The sequence below is a fragment of the Mustela nigripes genome, chromosome 6 (genome assembly GCF_022355385.1).
Source record: "Mustela nigripes isolate SB6536 chromosome 6, MUSNIG.SB6536, whole genome shotgun sequence".
In the NCBI taxonomy this organism is placed as follows: domain Eukaryota; kingdom Metazoa; phylum Chordata; class Mammalia; order Carnivora; family Mustelidae; genus Mustela; species Mustela nigripes.
The window spans coordinates 102,581,938-102,599,016 of record NC_081562.1 but is presented as its reverse complement, the minus strand read 5'-3'; the positions used below and the strand labels follow the sequence as shown (position 1 = coordinate 102,599,016).

Genomic DNA, 17,079 nt, shown 5'->3' with positions numbered 1-17,079 from the left:
CAAATCAGAATTCTACATAAAAAATTCTACTTCAGGAATAAGGTCCAAAAGAATGTTCAGATTAAAGAAAACTTAAAATGTGTTCTAATTATTTAGACGGAAGGAAAATGATGTTGGAAGGAAGCTGGAAACATCAGGAATGAATGAAAAACAACAGAAACAGTAAAAATCTCATTATAAATAAGCTTTTTTTTTTTTTTTTTAGTTCTTTAAAATATAGGCATACCTTGAAGATACTGTGGGTTCAGTTCAAGACCACACAATTAAGTGGTATCACAGTAAGGTGAGTCAAATTATTTGGTTCCCCAGTTCATACAAAAGTTATGTTTACACTATTAAGTGTGCAACAGCATATGTCTAAAAAATGATGTACATAATTAAAAATATTTTATTGCTAAAATATGCCAACCATCATCTGAGTGTCCAGAGAGTTTTAATCACTGATTACAGATAATCATAACAAATATAATGAAAAATTTTGAAATATTGTGAGAATTACCCAAATTACCCAAATTGACACAGAGACATGGAGTGAACAAATGCTGTTGGAAAAATGGTGCCAACAGACACGCTTGACTCAGGGTTGCCACAAAACTTCAAATTTGTAAAGAACACAATATGTGCAAAGCACAATAAAGTGAAGTGAAATAAAATAAGGTAAGGCTGTATGCTTTATAGTTAAGAGCAAAAATAATATTGTCCAAGGATTTTTTCAATATATGTAAGGTTATATAAAATAACCACAATGTAAGGGTGAAGGTAAAGAGGCCTATGTATTAGTAAGATTTTAACACCACCATTTAAGTGTTAACTATTGATTCTATGTAGACTCTGGAAAGTTCAGAGTGTATATTGTAATCCCTAGAGAAACAACATAGAGTAAAAAACATGATAAATTAAAACGGAATACTAAAAAAAATTTCTTAAATAATCTAAAAGAAGGCAACAAATAGGGGAAAAGGAAACACATTAAAGAGAGCAGTGGACCCAAATCCAAACATATCAATAATTAGGCTAAAATGTAAATGGTATAAACACACCAGTTGTCAGAATGGATTAAAAAAAAATGACCCAACTATATGTTACCTACAAAAAAACTCTCTTCAAATGATACATGTAAGTTAAAAGTAAGATAATAAAAAAAATTTATATCATTGGAACACTAATCAAAAGAAAGCTGGAACCTTAACATTTATGGTCAATTGATGTTTTATAAAGGGAAGGAGAATTCAAGGGCCAGATATCCAATTGTCTTTCCAACAAATGATACTGAGACAACTGCATATCCATATGCAAAAAATGAACTTAGATGCCTACCTAGTTATACACAAAAATGAACTCAAAATGGATCACAGACCTAAACATAAAAGCTGCAATTATCAAACATTTAGAAGAAACCAAAAGAGAAAATCTTCATGGCATTGCGTTAGGTCAGGGTTTCTTAATCTTGTACTATGTACCTTTGGGCCAAGTCATTCTTTGTTGCCGGTTGTCCTGAGCATTCTAGATGCTTAGTGGCATTCCTGGCCTCTAGCAACTCCCTTTAGTGCTGATACAACAAAATATGTCTCCAGACATAGCCACATGTCCCCTGAAGGCAAAACTGCCTCCAGATGAAAACCACTGGGTTAGGTAAGAATTTATTGGATATAACATCAAAAATACAAGCCATAAAGGCAAAAAATGATCAAGTATATTTTTATCATTAAAAACTTCTGCTCTTCAAGACTCCATTGAATAAAAAGACAAACCAGATAAAAAGCCAAATACCAAATAAAAGGACAAAGAGAAAATGTGTGCAAATCCTATATACCTGATAAAAGCCTTGCATCCAGAATATATAAGGAATTCTCTTTTCCTTAATTCCTTAATAGAAATATTTTTTCAGGATATATGAGGAGCTCTTATAACTTGATAAGAAGAAGAAAGCAACCTAGTCAAAATATGGACAAAAGATGTGCACAAACAACTCACCAAAGAGTACACCAAAGAGTATGAATGGGGGTGCCTGCCTCTACCTTCAGCTCAGGTCATGATCTCAGGGTCCTGGGATTGAGCCCTGCATCAGGCTCTCTGCTCAGCAGGGAGCCTGCTTACCCCTCTCTCTCTGTCTGCCTCTCTGCCTACTTGTGATCTTTCTCTCTGTCAAATAAATAAATAAAATCTAAAAAAAACCCCACAAAACAGAAAAAGAGTATCTATGAATGGCTAATGAGCACACAAAATGATGTTCAACCTTCTTAAGTCATTTTAATGTCTATCAAATTAAATCTACAGTGAGATACCATTATACCAATTATAACAACAAAATAATGTTGATGAGAATGTAGAGAAACTTAAGTCCATATAAATTGCTAGTGACCTTCAGATATAGCAACCCCACTCCTTGTTAGCCAAGAGAAATGAGAACATATGTCTGCACAAAGACTTGTATGTGAATACTCATAGGAGCATGATTCATAAGAGCAAAGGACTAAAAACAATCCAAATGCTCATTAGCTAGTGAATGGATAAACAAAACACAGTATATCCATTTCATCAAATATTATTCAGCAATAAAAAGGAGTGAACTGATACATAAAACAACAAGGGTTAACCTCAAAAACATTATGCTAAGTGTGAAGAGCTAGATGTAAAAGAGCCACATTTTATTTTATTTATTTTATGGCTCCATTATATAAAATGACAGAGAGGTAAATCTATAATGATAGAAAACAGGTAAATGGTCACTTGTGGCTGGGGGTTAGAAACAGAAATGTACCCTAGAAAGTTTTGACATAGAGAAATAAGGAGTCCTTAGTCTTATCAGATATTAAAACACATTATGGAATAACAGTAATTAAAACAAGATGCTATTAAAATAGTAAGAGTAGATAATTCAATGGAACAGAACAGAAAGTTGAAGAAAAGAACCAAAGACAGGTAGCTATCTGGAAAAAAATAAATGTTTGCATCCCTACCTCACATCTTGTATAAAAATGAATTGAAAATGGATCAAAGTCTTAAATATTTTTTTTATTTTTAAAAAGATTTTATTTATTTATTTGACAGATCACAAGTAGGCAGAGAGGCAGGCAGAGAGAGGGGGGAAGCAGGCTCCCCACAGAGCAGAAAGCCCGATGCGGGGCTCAATCCCAGGACCCTGAGATTATGACCTGAGCCGAAGGCAAAGGCTTAACCCACTGAGCCACCCAGGTGCCCCAAGTCTTAAATATTTTTTAAAAATCACAAAGGTACTAGAAGAAAACATGAGTAAGTTTTGTTAATATGTTGTAGTGTAGAATGTTTTCTTCAAATACGACATAAAATCCAGGAAAAAACTTGAACAATTACTTAGATTTGACTACATAAACATTTTTAGAATTCTATATGGCAAAAACAAAATAAAACAAAAATACAAGTGACAAAAATTGTGCTTAATATCATAAAGACCAATTTTCTTACATATATAAAACTCTCACAGATTAATAAGGAAAAGACTAGCAATCTAGTAGAAAAATGGGCAGAGGTTATGAACAATTCATCCACGAAAAAGGATATTCAACTGGTTCTTAAACATATAAAAAGATCTTTATCCTCATTCCTAGTAAGACAAGTGCAAAGCGAGGCAACATTCAGCAAAGATGAAAAGTCTGGCACAAACATTTGGATAAAACATGGGAAATGGGAAATCTCATAATTTTTTTAAAAGATTTTATTGATTTATTTGGCAGACAGAGTACAAGCACCAGGAGCAGGCAGAGGGAGAGGGAGAAGCAGGCTCCCTGCTGAGCAAGGAGCCCGCTGTGCAGCTCAATCTCAGGACTCTTGGGCTCATGACCCCAGTCGAAGGCAGACGCTTAACTAACTGAACCACCCAGGCACCGCTTTCATATTGTTTTAAAGGTATGAAAATTGGTGCAAGCTCTATGGAAGGCAATCTAGAAATATATATCTAATATACTAATACATTTTTCATTGACATTTTAAAATTCCTTTCCTAGGTGTTTAGCACATCCAGATGTGTTTGAATCTGTGCATTCAGCACTGCTTTTGGACAAAATATTAGCCACTGAAATGTCCATACAGTGGTTAAATACAGTATCTTCATAGAGTTATATGTAGCCACTAAAAAATGTGGCAGGGAGCCCTGGTGGCTCAGTCAGTTAAGCATTTGTCTTCCGCTCAGGTCATGATCCCGGGGTCATGGAATAGAGTCCCACATTGGGTTCCCTGCTCATAGGGGAGTCTGCTTCTCCCTCTGACCCTGCTCCCTCTCTACTAATTGTGCTCTCTCTCTTTCTCAAATAAAAAGTAAAATCTTAAAAAAAAAAAGAATGTGGCAGCTAAATATGTTGCAGAACAGAATATATATATAGTAGTAACATTTGTGCCTTAAAGAAAAAAAATATACACCTGTAAGTATTTGCTTGTGCATGCATATGTATTTCTAGAGGGATAAAGAAGAAATTGATCAGAAAGGTTTTCTCCAGGGAGGGAAACGAAAGGGGAGATATGGATAGAACAAAAGCCTTCATTTTCCCTGTGCCTTTGGATTTAGGACTATGCATATATTATCTATTCAAACATGGACACCAATTTGTTTAAAGGAATTGGGTTCATGGGCATTCCAGCATTACTATCTCAGCACGAGAGTATTTCCATTTATTAGTTAAATCTCTTTCCCCCCCCAAAAAAAATCTCAAATTATTCTTAGGTAGTTTCTTTGATGTATACGTCACCCAACTTTTATTAAAAACACACTGATATTCAATGCAAATCTACTTATTGGTTGACATTTGGATGTGCTGTTACCTATCTTTTCTATTCTTTTAGATGTTCATCTTTACCTTTACAGTGGGCAGAGATGTGTGTGTGTGTGTATAAATCAAGTATATTGTCTTCATTTTGGATAAGTATATTATAGACATTCTAATTCAAAATAATATAAAACAGAATGTTTTATGTATATTATGTATGCTGGGTTTGACTGAAAAGATGGATATAGAACAAAAATATATTCATACATTATACACATGGAACCTATGCTCCTTTTTAGAATTTTTTTCATCAGCTTTTGTGAAAATAGCCCCCTCTGTTAATTGTTATATACCAAACTAGTTGTTTTACAGACTGGGAAAACTATAACAAGCCAGAACTTACCAAGAACTCAGGGATGTATCTCAGATCGGAACCCCATGTTCTGTGCTCTAGCCCAAACTTAAATGTGCACACATATGACCGGGGGATTTTGCTAAAATTGAGTTTCTAGTTCAGTAGGGCAGGAGTAGAGCTTGGGATTCTGTACTTGTAACAAGCTTCCAGGCGATGCCAGTGATGTTGGTCCACAGACCCACTTTGCTAGCAAGTCTCTAAATCATACAGTTTCTTGTTTAGTAAAGTCTTATCTTGATATTTTACAATCCTGTGTCTTCCCAGGCATCAGATAAACCAAGTAACCCAGTCATAAGGATTATAATACCACTTACTAAACAGAGAAAAATCTCTTCTACATCCGCTGGTTTCTATGAGGATGAATTACTTTCTCATAATGATAATAATTTTTATATTTCCTGTGCCATGCTTACTACTTAGTTGGTGCTATTCCACTTCTCTCAACTGAGATGAAATTATCAAGTCCTAAAAGTGTGTCGTGTGTGTGTGTGTGTTGTAAAGATATTTGTTTCTTAATTCCTCTACATTACCATGAAGCAGCTACTTACATAAATACTCATGTTTTCCAGTCTCAGAATTTCCTTTCAGAGGAGGACTCAGAATGACAGCATAAAAGGATCCTGAATTCATCTCCTCCCACAAACACAACAAATCTACAGCTATGTATAGAATAATTCCCTCTGAAAAGGACCTCAAAACTAACTAAACAGTGCTTCCAGAGAGCGAATTAAAGAGGGAGAATAAAAGAGCCACATCAAGATGGGTAGAAGAAACAGAGATATGGTCTAGCAATAAAACCAACCCTACAACAGTGACCTACAATTAGGAGGAATCTCAAAAATGGACCTTGTCCTTCAGGAATGAGAGGGTCCATGCCCCATATCAGGCATCTCAACCCTTAGAACTGCACCAAAAAAATAAGCCAATAAAGTGTCTGGTCTTAAAAACCAGGTTTTACCGGGTTTACTTCCAGGAGAACCAAAAGGCTATAGGGAATGAAAAAATCTGCTTTTGAAGGGTTTGCGCACAAACCCACTTGGCTTGGAACCCAGCAAAAAAGCCACAGTTTGAAAGGGTCCTGGACTACATGCAGAGGAAACTCATTTCCTCATCCTCCAGGGAGGCAGAAACCTTCTGGTATTCTCTGGGGATGAAGGCACTGGCAGAGGCTGTTTTTGTGTTTTCCTTCTGCTTTGTTGGTGCCGGGACTGGTGGATGCCATTCTCACACTACCTCCTAGCCTACTGCTCCAGTGGAAGCACCCTGTTTCTGCACACTGAAGCCACAGCTCACCAAGCCACAGCTAGTGGGCAGGCACAAACCACACAGGGAATGCTCTTTGAGAGCCTGGCTCTGGGAACCAAAGGGGACTGCATTTCTGAGTCCTATGGGTCTGAAATAATCAAATAAGCTACTGTCCCATGGCACTGCACATCTCCTTCATGTGGAAAAGGCCTATATTCTTGTCCTGGAACTTCAGTCTGAGGGTCAGGCTTCAGGTCTGCCACACACCCAGAGGTTACAGGCACCCCAAGGTACATGGGCAGGGAGACATCATATTTGCACAGTCCCTTGGCCTTGCCACAGTTTGTTGATACCGTCTTAAAGGGAGCATATGCACATGTCTAAATACATGATTTCTGCAAGTGTTGCCCAGCAACACCTCCAGATCTCCTAGTCTGGAAGTCATCAGGGATTGCAACTGTGGATCAACAAGATTGTATGTATTTACATATCTTAAACATTGTTGCCTGAAAGGAAACAAAAGGGAAAATGATTTTTGGGACTTCATCAAGATCAAAAGCTTCAGCATAGCAAAGGAAACAGTCAACAAAACAAAGAGGCAACCCATGGATTGGGAGAAGATACTTGCAAATGACAGTACAGACAAAAGGCTGATATCCAGGATCTATAAAGAACTTCTCAAATTCAACACACACAAAACAAATAATCATGTCAAAAAATGGGCAGAAGACATGGACAGACACTTCTCCAATGAAGACATACAAATGGCTATCAGACACATGAAAAAACGTTCATCATCACTAGCCATCAAGGAGATTCAAATCAAAACCACATTGAGATACCACCTTTCACCAGTTAGAACGGCCAAAATTAACAAGACAGTAAACAACATGTGTCGGAGAGCATTTGGAGAAAGGGGAACCCTCTTACACTGTTGGTAGGAATGCAAGTTGGCGCAGCTACTTTGGAAAACAGTGTGGAGATTCCTTAAGAAATTAAAAATAGAGCTTCCCTATGGCCCTGGAATTGCACTACTGGGTATTTACCCCAAAGATACAGATGTAGTGAAAAGAAGGGCCATCTGTACCCCAATGTTCATAGCCGCAACGGCCACAGTCGCCAAACTGTGGAAAGAACCAAGATGCCCTTCAATGGACAAATGGATAAGGAAGATATGGTCCATACACACTATGGAATATTATGCCTCCATCAGAAAGGATGAATACCCAACTTTTGTATCAACATGGATGGGACTGGAAGAGATTATGCTGAGTGAAATAAGTCAAGCAGAGAGAATCAATTATCATATGGTTTCACTTATTTGTGGAGCATAAGGAATCACATGGAGGACACGGGGAGGTGGAGAGGAGAAGGAAGTTGGGGGAAATTAGAGGGGAGATGAACCATGAGAGACTACAGACTCTGAAAAATAATCTGAGGGTTTTGAAAGGGCAGGGAGTGGGAGGTTGGGTGAGCCTGGGGGTGGGTATTTTGGAGGGCACGTATTGCACAGAGCACTGGGTGTGGTGCACAAACAATGAATTCTGGTACACTGAAAAGAAATTTAAAAAATAAAAAAATTATGAAAAAAAAGTTGTTGCCTGAGGATCTGGCTTACAATTACCTTGAAACTAGGTACTGTCTGAGATCCCTCCCTTTGGAAGACTGAAAGATCTTGGCACAGATTCAACAACTGGGATCTGTTAAGAACAAATCAAGCTACAAATCAAAACCACAATGAGATACCACCTCACACCAGTCAGAATGGCTAAAATTAACAACTCAGGAAACAACAGATGTTGGCAAAGATGTGGAGAAAGGGGAACGCTCTTACACTGTTGGTGGGAATGCAAACTGGTGCAGCCACTCTGGAAAACAGTATGGGGTTTCCTCAAAAAAGTTAAAAATAGAATTACCCTAGGACCCAGCAATTGCACTACTAGGTATTTATCCAAAGGATACAAACCATGATTTGAAGGGGCACAAAGACCTCAATGTTTATAGAAGCAATGTCCATAATAGCCAAAATAAAGGAAGAGCCCCGATGTCCATTAAGAGATGAATGGATAAAGAAGACGTGGAATATATATATACAACGGAATACTATGCAGCCATAAGAAACCGAAACCTTGCCATTTGCAATGACGTGGATGGAACTAAAGGGTATTATACTAAGTGAAATAAGTCAGAGAAAGACAATTATCATATGGTCTCTCTGGATATGAGGAATTTGAGGGGCCGGGAGGGGGGTTTTAGGGGGAGGGAGGGAAAAATGAAACAAGATGGGATCAGGAGGGAGACAAACCAAGAGCCTGTTAATCTCAGGAAACAAACTGAGGGTCGCTGGAATGGAGGGGAGTGGGAGGGATGGGGTGGCGGGGTGATCGACACTGGGGAGGGTATGTGCTATGGTGAGTGCTATGAATTGTGTAAGACTGATGATTCACAGACCTGTACCCCTGAAACAAATAACACATTATATGTTAATAAACAAAATAAATAAATAAATAGAAGAACAAAATCTTGCCATTTGCAATGACGTGGATGGAGCTAGAGAGTATTATGCTAAGTAAAATAAGTAAGTCAGGGAAAGAAAAATACCATATGATTTCACCCATATGTTAAATTTAAAAAACAAAACAGATGAACATAGGGGAAATGAAGGAAAAATAAGATAAACACAGCGAGAGAGAAAAACCCTAAGAGACTCTTAACTATAGAGAACAAACTGAGGGTTGCTGGAGGGGAAGTGAGTGAGGGGATGGGCTAACTGGGTGATGGGCATTAACATTGGCACTTGAAGTAATGAGCACTGGGTATTATATGTAATTGATTAATTACGGAATTATACTTCTGAAACTAAGAGTAATACAGTATAATTGATTAAATTGAAGTCAAATTAAAAAATTAAAAAAAAAAAACACCACCACTAAGGTCGGAGAAGCAACCAAAAGCTAGGGCACAGTTAAACAATAAGGTTCATCTCCTTCAACTCTGGGAAAGATAGCTGTTTTACCTAATACCTATAAAACAAACACAGATACCTATAGAGTCACACAAAATGAAAAGACAGAGGAATATGTTCCAAATGAAAGAATAAAAACAAAATACTAGAAAGAGGCCATAGTGAAATGGAGATTAGCAATCTACCTGATAAAGAGTATAAATAACGATCATAAAGATGCTCACTGAACTCAGGAGAAGAATGAATAGATACAGTGAGAACTTCAACAAAGAGAGGGAAAACACAAGAAAGTACCAGACAAAAGTCACAGAGCGGAAGAATTCAATAGTTAAACTGAAAAATACACTTGAGGGATTCAAGAGAAGATTAGGTGAAACTGAACAGGTCAGTACTGGAAATGACCCAATCAGAGCAGCAAAAAGAAAAATGAATTTTAAATAGTAAGGATACCTTAAGAGACCTGCAGGACAGCATCAAGCAGAGTAACATCTTCATTATAAGGGTCCCAGAAGAAGAGGAGAGAGAAAAAAAAAACCAGAGAGAAAACTTATTTGAAAAAGGAACGGCTAAAAACTTTACTAACCTGGGGGAAGGAAACAGACATCCAGCTCCAGGAAGCAAGGGAAGTTTCATATAAAATGAATCCAAAGAGGGGCACCTGGATAGCTCAGTGGGTTAAAGCCTCTGCCTTTAGCTCAGGTCATGATCCCAGGGTCCTGGGATCAAGCCCCACATCAGGTTCACTGCTCAGCGGGGAGCCTGCTTCCCTTCCTCTCTCTGTCTACTTGTAATCTCTGTCTGTCAAATAAATAAATAAAATCTTAAAAAAAAAAAACCAAAAAATAAAATGAATCCAAAGAGATAATTAAATTTATAATTAAAATATCAAAACTTAAAGATAGAGAATATTAAAGCAGCAGAAAAAAATTTTTTTCTCTTAGAAGAGAAAATAGAAGGGAGCCCCCAGAAGACTATCAGATTTTTCAGCAAAAACTCTGCAGGCCAGAAGGGAACAGTATTGATATATTCAAAGTGATGGAGGAAAAATCTTCCAATTGAGAAGAGTCCACCTTGCAAGGTTATCAAAACTGAAGGGGAGATAGTTTCCCAAAAAAGTAAAAACTATAAAAGTTCATTACCACTAAACTAAATGATGATGAGCCTTATAGGATGAAAAGCCTTATAAGAAATCTTAAAGGAACTTCTTTAAGCCAAAAACAAAAGGCACTAACTAGTAACAAGAAAATACATGAAAGCAAAAATCTCACTGGTAAATGTGTCAGTGGACTAACCACTTATAAAGCTAATATAAAGGTCAAAAGATGGCTTGAGGAACCTCCATACGGTTTTCCAGAGTGGCTGTACCAGCTTGCATCCCTACCAATGGTGTAAGATGGTGGAACGTAAGGAACAGGGAGGAGGACCACAGGGGAAGGGAAGGAAAACTGAATGGGTAGAAATCAGAAAGGGAGACAAACCATGAAAGACCCTGGACTCTGGGAAACAGGGGAGGGGTCTGGGGTGGGGTAACCAAGTGATGGGTTGGGCAAGTGTGGTGATGAGCACTGGTGGTTATATCCAATTAGTGAATCGTTGAACACTACATCAAAAATTAATGATGCTGGCAAACTGTGTTGGCAAACTGAACATAGTAATAAAAAATAAGACAGAGAAAGACAAATATTACATGATTTCACTTATATGGGGAACCTAAAAAACAAAACAAAAATGAATAAATAAACAAACCCAAACCAAACAGACTCTTAAAGAGAACAAACTGGAGGTTGCCAGAGGGAAGAAGGTTGGAGGATGGGCAAAATTGGTGAAAGAGATTAAAAGGTACCAAGTTCCAGTTATAAAGTCACAGAGATGAAAAGTCCAGCAGAGGGAATATAGTCAATAACACTATAATAACCTCATATGGTGAAAGATGGGGACTATACTCATTACAGTGAGCAATGAGTAATGTACAGGATTGAAAAGTTACTACTTTGCACACCTGAAACTAACACATTGTGTGTGGACTGTATTCAATAATAATACATTTTAAAAACACTGTAACAAACAAATGAGCGGAAGACTGGAATAGACATTTTGTGAAAGAAGACAGGTTGCCAACAGGCATATAAAAAGATGCTCAATATTACTAATTATCAGGAAAAAGCAAATCAAAACCACAATAAAATATCACCTCACACCTGTCAGAATGGCTATTATAAAAAAGGCAAGAAATAACAATGTTGGAGAAGATGTGGAGAAAAAGAAATCCTCATACACCGTTGGTGGAAATGTAAATTAGTGCAGCCACTGTGGCAAATGATATGGGGATTCTTCAAAAAATTAAAAGTAGAACTACCATATGATACAGCAATTCTACTTCTGGGTATTATCTGTAGAATACAAAAACACAAATTTGAAAAGCTATATATACTTCGATGTTTACTGCATCTTGTAGCCAAGACCTGAAACAACCCAAGTGTCTTTTGATGGATAAATGGATAAAGAAGGTATAGGCCCTGTGTGTGTGTGTTGTGTGTGTGTGTGTGTGTAATGGAATACTCCTCAGCCATAAAAAAAGGAGAAAATCTTGCCAGTTGTGACAACTTGAGGGTGTTATGCTAAATAAAGTAAGTCAGATAGAGAAAGACAAATACTGTATGATTTCACCTATGTGTGGAATCTAAAAAAAAAAAACACACACACACACAAATAAAACAAACAAAAAATGCCAAACTCATTCAGAAAACAGACTGGTGGTACCCAAAGGGAAACTGGGTTAGGGGTGTGTGAACAGCTGAATTGTGGGGTGATGGGTGGTAACTCGACTTATGGTGATGATTATTTTACAGTATATACAGATATCGAATTACAATGTACACCTGAAACTGACATACAGGCATACTTGTTTTATTGTGTTTTGCTTTACCGTACTTTGCAGATACTGTGTTTTTTTTACAAAGTGAAGGTGCTTTTACAAAGCACCAAGCGAGTCTATTGGTGCTCTTTTTCCAACAGCATTTGCTCACTCTGGGTTCCTGTGTCATATTTTGACAGTTCTTGCAATATTTCAAACATTTTCCTTCTTATTATATTTTCTATAGTGATCTTGACTAGCAGTTATATTTACCAAGAACTCAGATGACGGTTAGCATTTTTAGCAATAAAGCAGTTTTTAATTTAAGTATGCCCTTATTTCTAAAGAAATAATGCTATTGCACACTTAATAGACTACAGTATGGTATAAACGTAACTTTTTATATGCACTGGGGAACCAAAAAATTCACCTGACTTTGCTCTATTGCAGTGGTCTGGAACAGAACCCACAATGTCTTTGAGGTCTGCCTGTAAAGTTATATACCAATCTTAACAGACACATGCACGATTCTCTTCAGTAAGCTGTTCCAAGGCCTCATGGGGAGAAGCAAGGAGTTAGAAGGCACACACTTACCTTTATCAGTAATAACAGAGATAAGTTGATTTCCCATCTGCCTTATTCTTTAGTCTTACTTCGCAATTGATTCAGAACTTAGAGTAAGGGGAAGAGGGATGTTATTTACTGAATCCTGTCAAATCCCCAACACTTCCTAGCCAACCAGCTGAGAGAGTAATGACAAGTTGGGAAGGGTATAACCTCCTGCCCCCTCAGTACATTCCTGGGATGCCTCCTAGCAGCTCCTTCTCATTCTTAAGGCAATATGCTGTCCTATCCAAATTTCAGGATGAGGTCCAGACCTTTATCTGACTCTTCTCCCAAGTCTCTTAGAGGTTTTTCATCTGTACATTCCCACCACTGTATGCAGAAAAAAGAATCAGATTTGATTTACCACATATCAAACACTTATAATAAATCAACAGCACATTTCATATATATACATATACATATATATATATATATATATATACATATATATGTATATATATATACACACTTATCCCTCTTTATCCCCTTTAATATGCCTCTTATTGGGCAAAATCCCATTTTACTTTATCCATTATCTCTGCCAGGAGGCATCTTCAAATTCTCACTATCCTCCTCCTACTCTTCTTATAGCCAACATCCCATGCAGAAAGAAAATAGAAACTTAAAACCCTAATTAATCCTTAACAAATCTTCCCAAATCCCTCTGACTCTACCTCCTTACCTTCTCCTGGATTCCTTCATCATCACCAGCAAAGTACAAAATAGGGACATTGAGTTCAGAGGCGGCGACCCACTGAAGTACGGCTTGGAGTTGCTTGTTCTGAACCGTATCACTTAGGCTCTGATTGCTGACAATCACTTTGGGTGCTGCATACCCTTCAGGGGGCTGTCCTGACATACCTCTCAATTCATTATGGATAGCTTGATAGGCATTCTGCAGGACAGTCTCTGCTGTCCCTGTGCCCTTGACTGGTAAGCACTCATATAAACTATCTGGGAAGGCTGAAGTTGGCCTGCTTGCATCCCCAGACTTATCATCTCCCAGCTCTGCCAAGGGAGAGTCAAAGGAATTGGCAATAATGAGACATAACTTCATCACTGAGTCCATCAGATGTTCTACCATTTGCCCATTCATGTGGCCATCTAGCTGGCTAGCAACCATCTTGGTCAGCCCAGCAAAGGGACCACCAGCCTCATCACCTTCACTTAATTTGATGGGAGAAGGGGTTACAGGTCTTTCACTCTGGTGGCTACATTCTTCCTTAATTGGCTTTTCTGGCACCTTGGGTTCAGAGCTACGGTCACTCTTGAAAATGGTCTCACCAAGTAAATTCCGGATGAAGTTAAAGAAAACACTCATCAGATCTTTCTTTTCTGCTTCCTCTTGGTTACCTCCCGTTTGAGGAGACTTGGGGCTGGACTCATCAGAAACTACAGGGGACTTGTTGGCAGGCAAGTTGGTACTGCCAGCTGCTTCAATGAAGCTCTGTGCATCCATGCTTCCTCCCTGGGCCAGGTGGTATTGAATCAGAAGTAAGGCAGATACGATCAGGTCCTTGGCCCAGGAGTCTGAGTCACACATAAAATTCTCAGGTTTCTCTTGGTGATGCACAGGGGGGCTGAGGCTGGAAGTATCCAAAGGATAGTCCAGAGGAATGTCTGGTACAGGCTTGTACTGTTTGTTGGGAGCTGCAAATGTTGCCCTTTGGAAACCTGGAGATCTTCCTTCTTTTTGCTGACTTTTACGCCAAAGTGTCAATCCTTCTTTGATAATGTGTTCACCCAGAGTTTCGACACAAGACTTCTCCTCAGGTTTGGATGCAGGACAGTACACTTTTTCCCTCAATTTACCTTCAGATTTCATGGCTGCAAAGTTTGAATTTTGGTTTTTAGGGTCACCCATTCCTTTCATGGAGACAAGGGAGTAACTCTCAGACCTGTCCTTAGTTTTCCTGACATTTTCAGGCGGTTTCTTTGCAAACATTACAGTGTATAGCTTACCAAGCATGGCATCCATGATATCTGTGGCCTTCTGGCTTCCGTGAGAGAACAGACTTCTTTTTACAGCTGAGACAAAGTCCGTATCAGTCATGAGGGTCCCTGTGACATTGTGGAGGTTCTTCATGAAGGAGTCAATAAGATCTGAGACGACCTCTTTTGCATGCTTGAGCAGTACCTTCTTTAGCAGAATGGTGGCAATGGTTGTGTCCTTCACGTGGATCTTCAGTGTCTTCATGATGGACACCATCATATCAGATACCACACTATTAGCATAGGTCATGATCCCTTGACTAACAGAAGCTGTAAAGTCATTAGGTCTTTCTTGCCCTCTGAACATCTTTCTCTCCCCAGGTAAGGACCTTCCACCCTCTTTGGCATCACCTGCATTACGAGATTCAAACACCTCCTTGTAGAAGAAAGACTTTCTAGAAGGAGGCTTATCATCTGCACCCTTGCTTTCCTTGGTGCTCTCCTTGATCTTCAGAGTGGTCTTATATTTCAAATTTGGGGGACTCTGTAATAATCCTGAGGCTCTGTCACCAGAGCCTGGAGACCTATCTGAGGCAGCATTCTTGGAACATGCAGAGACAGTCTGATTCACCAGTTCTGATGCCACCGTACTCAAGCTTTTGTTGGGCGTGGGTTCATCTCCCACGTATAATGACTGATGGACACATTTGTTTTCAGAACCATCTATCCTCTCATTGATCTCCTTGCGGGCCATGGCTATGACTAGATTTGTGAGGCGATTAGCATAGAAAGAAACTTCATCTACTGAACTCCCATTACCAAGTTGGATACTGGGGCCCTGGATGGGGTTCTCTCTGTGAGTCATCTCAAAATGCAATCTTCCTGGACTGCCCTTGTTGGTGGCATTGTAATAGTCCACAGAGAAACCCTTGCAAGGGTCTCCTAAGTCACTCACTTCCCCACCTAAGGGGGATTCTCCAGGTTTGAACTTAACATCTTGGAATCCTGCTGTACTTTTTTCCAGGTCTCTGCGGAGCCAGCTGAGCACTCTGATAGGATCAGTTGAGGCTTCCTTAAAAATAGACAAGGATTCATCCGACTATAACAAAGTAAAGATATGGGACATTCAGGACAACCTCAAAGACTGGTTACAAAAACAGTCACCTTTCTCAAGCCCTAACTGCTGTATCATCACAATAAAAGTAACCAACATTTATTAGGTACTTAGTATGATATATCAGGCACTATTCCAAGTATTTTAAGGCTACTATCTCACTTAGTAGTATTCTTTTAAAAAAAGATTTTATTTGTTTATTAGAAAGAGAGAGTGCATGAGTGAGGGGGAGGGGCAGAGGAAGAGGGAGAAGCAGACTCTCCTCAGAGCAGGGGTCCTTCTCAGGACCCTGAGATCATGACCTTAGCTGAAGGCAGATGCTTAACTGCCTGAGCCACCCAGATGCCCCTCAGTTAACATTATTCTTACAGTATACTTAAATGTTAGTGCTCTTATTATCCACATTGTACAGGAGTAGGAACTGAAGAAAGGAGAGATCACTTTAGTTACTGATCTGAGGTTATATAGCTAATCACTGATGGAGCAGGAGTTCCAACCCAGGCAGTCTGAATCTAGAGCCCATGCTCTCAGCCACTACACTACAGTGCTTTTAAAACATTCACCCTTGGGCGCCTGGGTGGCTCAGTGGGTTAAGCCGCTGCCTTCGGCTCAGGTCATGATCTCAGGGTCCTGGGATCGAGTCCCGCATGGGGCTCTCTGCTCAGCAGGGAGCCTGCTTCCTTCTCTCTCTCTCTCTGCCTGCCTCTCAGTGTACTTGTAATTTCTCTCTGTCAAATAAATAAATAAAATCTTAAAAAAAAAAAAAAATTCACCCTTAAGGGGCACCTGGGCCCCTAGGTGGCTCAGTGGGTTAAGCCTCTTCTTTTGGTTCAGGTCATGATCTCAGGGGCCTGGGATCAAGGCCTGCATCAGGCTCTCTGCTCAGCAGGGAGCTTGCTTCTCCCTCCCTCTCTCTGCCTACTTGTAATTTCTGTATGTCAAATAAAAAAAAAATAAACAAAATCTTTAAAATATATATATACCCTTAAGAGCTGACAGTCATCTGCTTTGTAGCAGAGTTAGCATTTGCACTGAATTTGCACTGGATCCAATTTTTCTTATCTTTATATTAATTGCTATTTTCCATGATTTATCTGTTTTTATTTAGATCTCTTATTAAAACTATAGTTTAAAAAAATTAGAGAATTCAAGGACAATTGTGCATCATTAATCACTTTGCTGGGCTATATAAGCCAGTCTTGATATGTT

General features: G+C 38.9%; 1 protein-coding gene across 4 annotated transcripts in view; it reads right to left on the bottom strand.

Moving 5' to 3' along the window:
- AKAP3 (A-kinase anchoring protein 3) overlaps window positions 1–17,079 on the bottom strand; it is a 33,660-nt gene that overhangs the window by 3,342 nt on the left and 13,239 nt on the right. For 3 of the 4 annotated variants that reach the window (XM_059403768.1, XM_059403767.1, XM_059403769.1), the window contains one exon: window positions 13,507–15,855. In XM_059403768.1, coding sequence (XP_059259751.1) covers window positions 13,507–15,855 — 2,349 coding nt within the window. The remainder of the gene's footprint in view (window positions 1–13,506; window positions 15,856–17,079) is intronic. The other variant, XM_059403770.1, reaches the window with a different exon arrangement.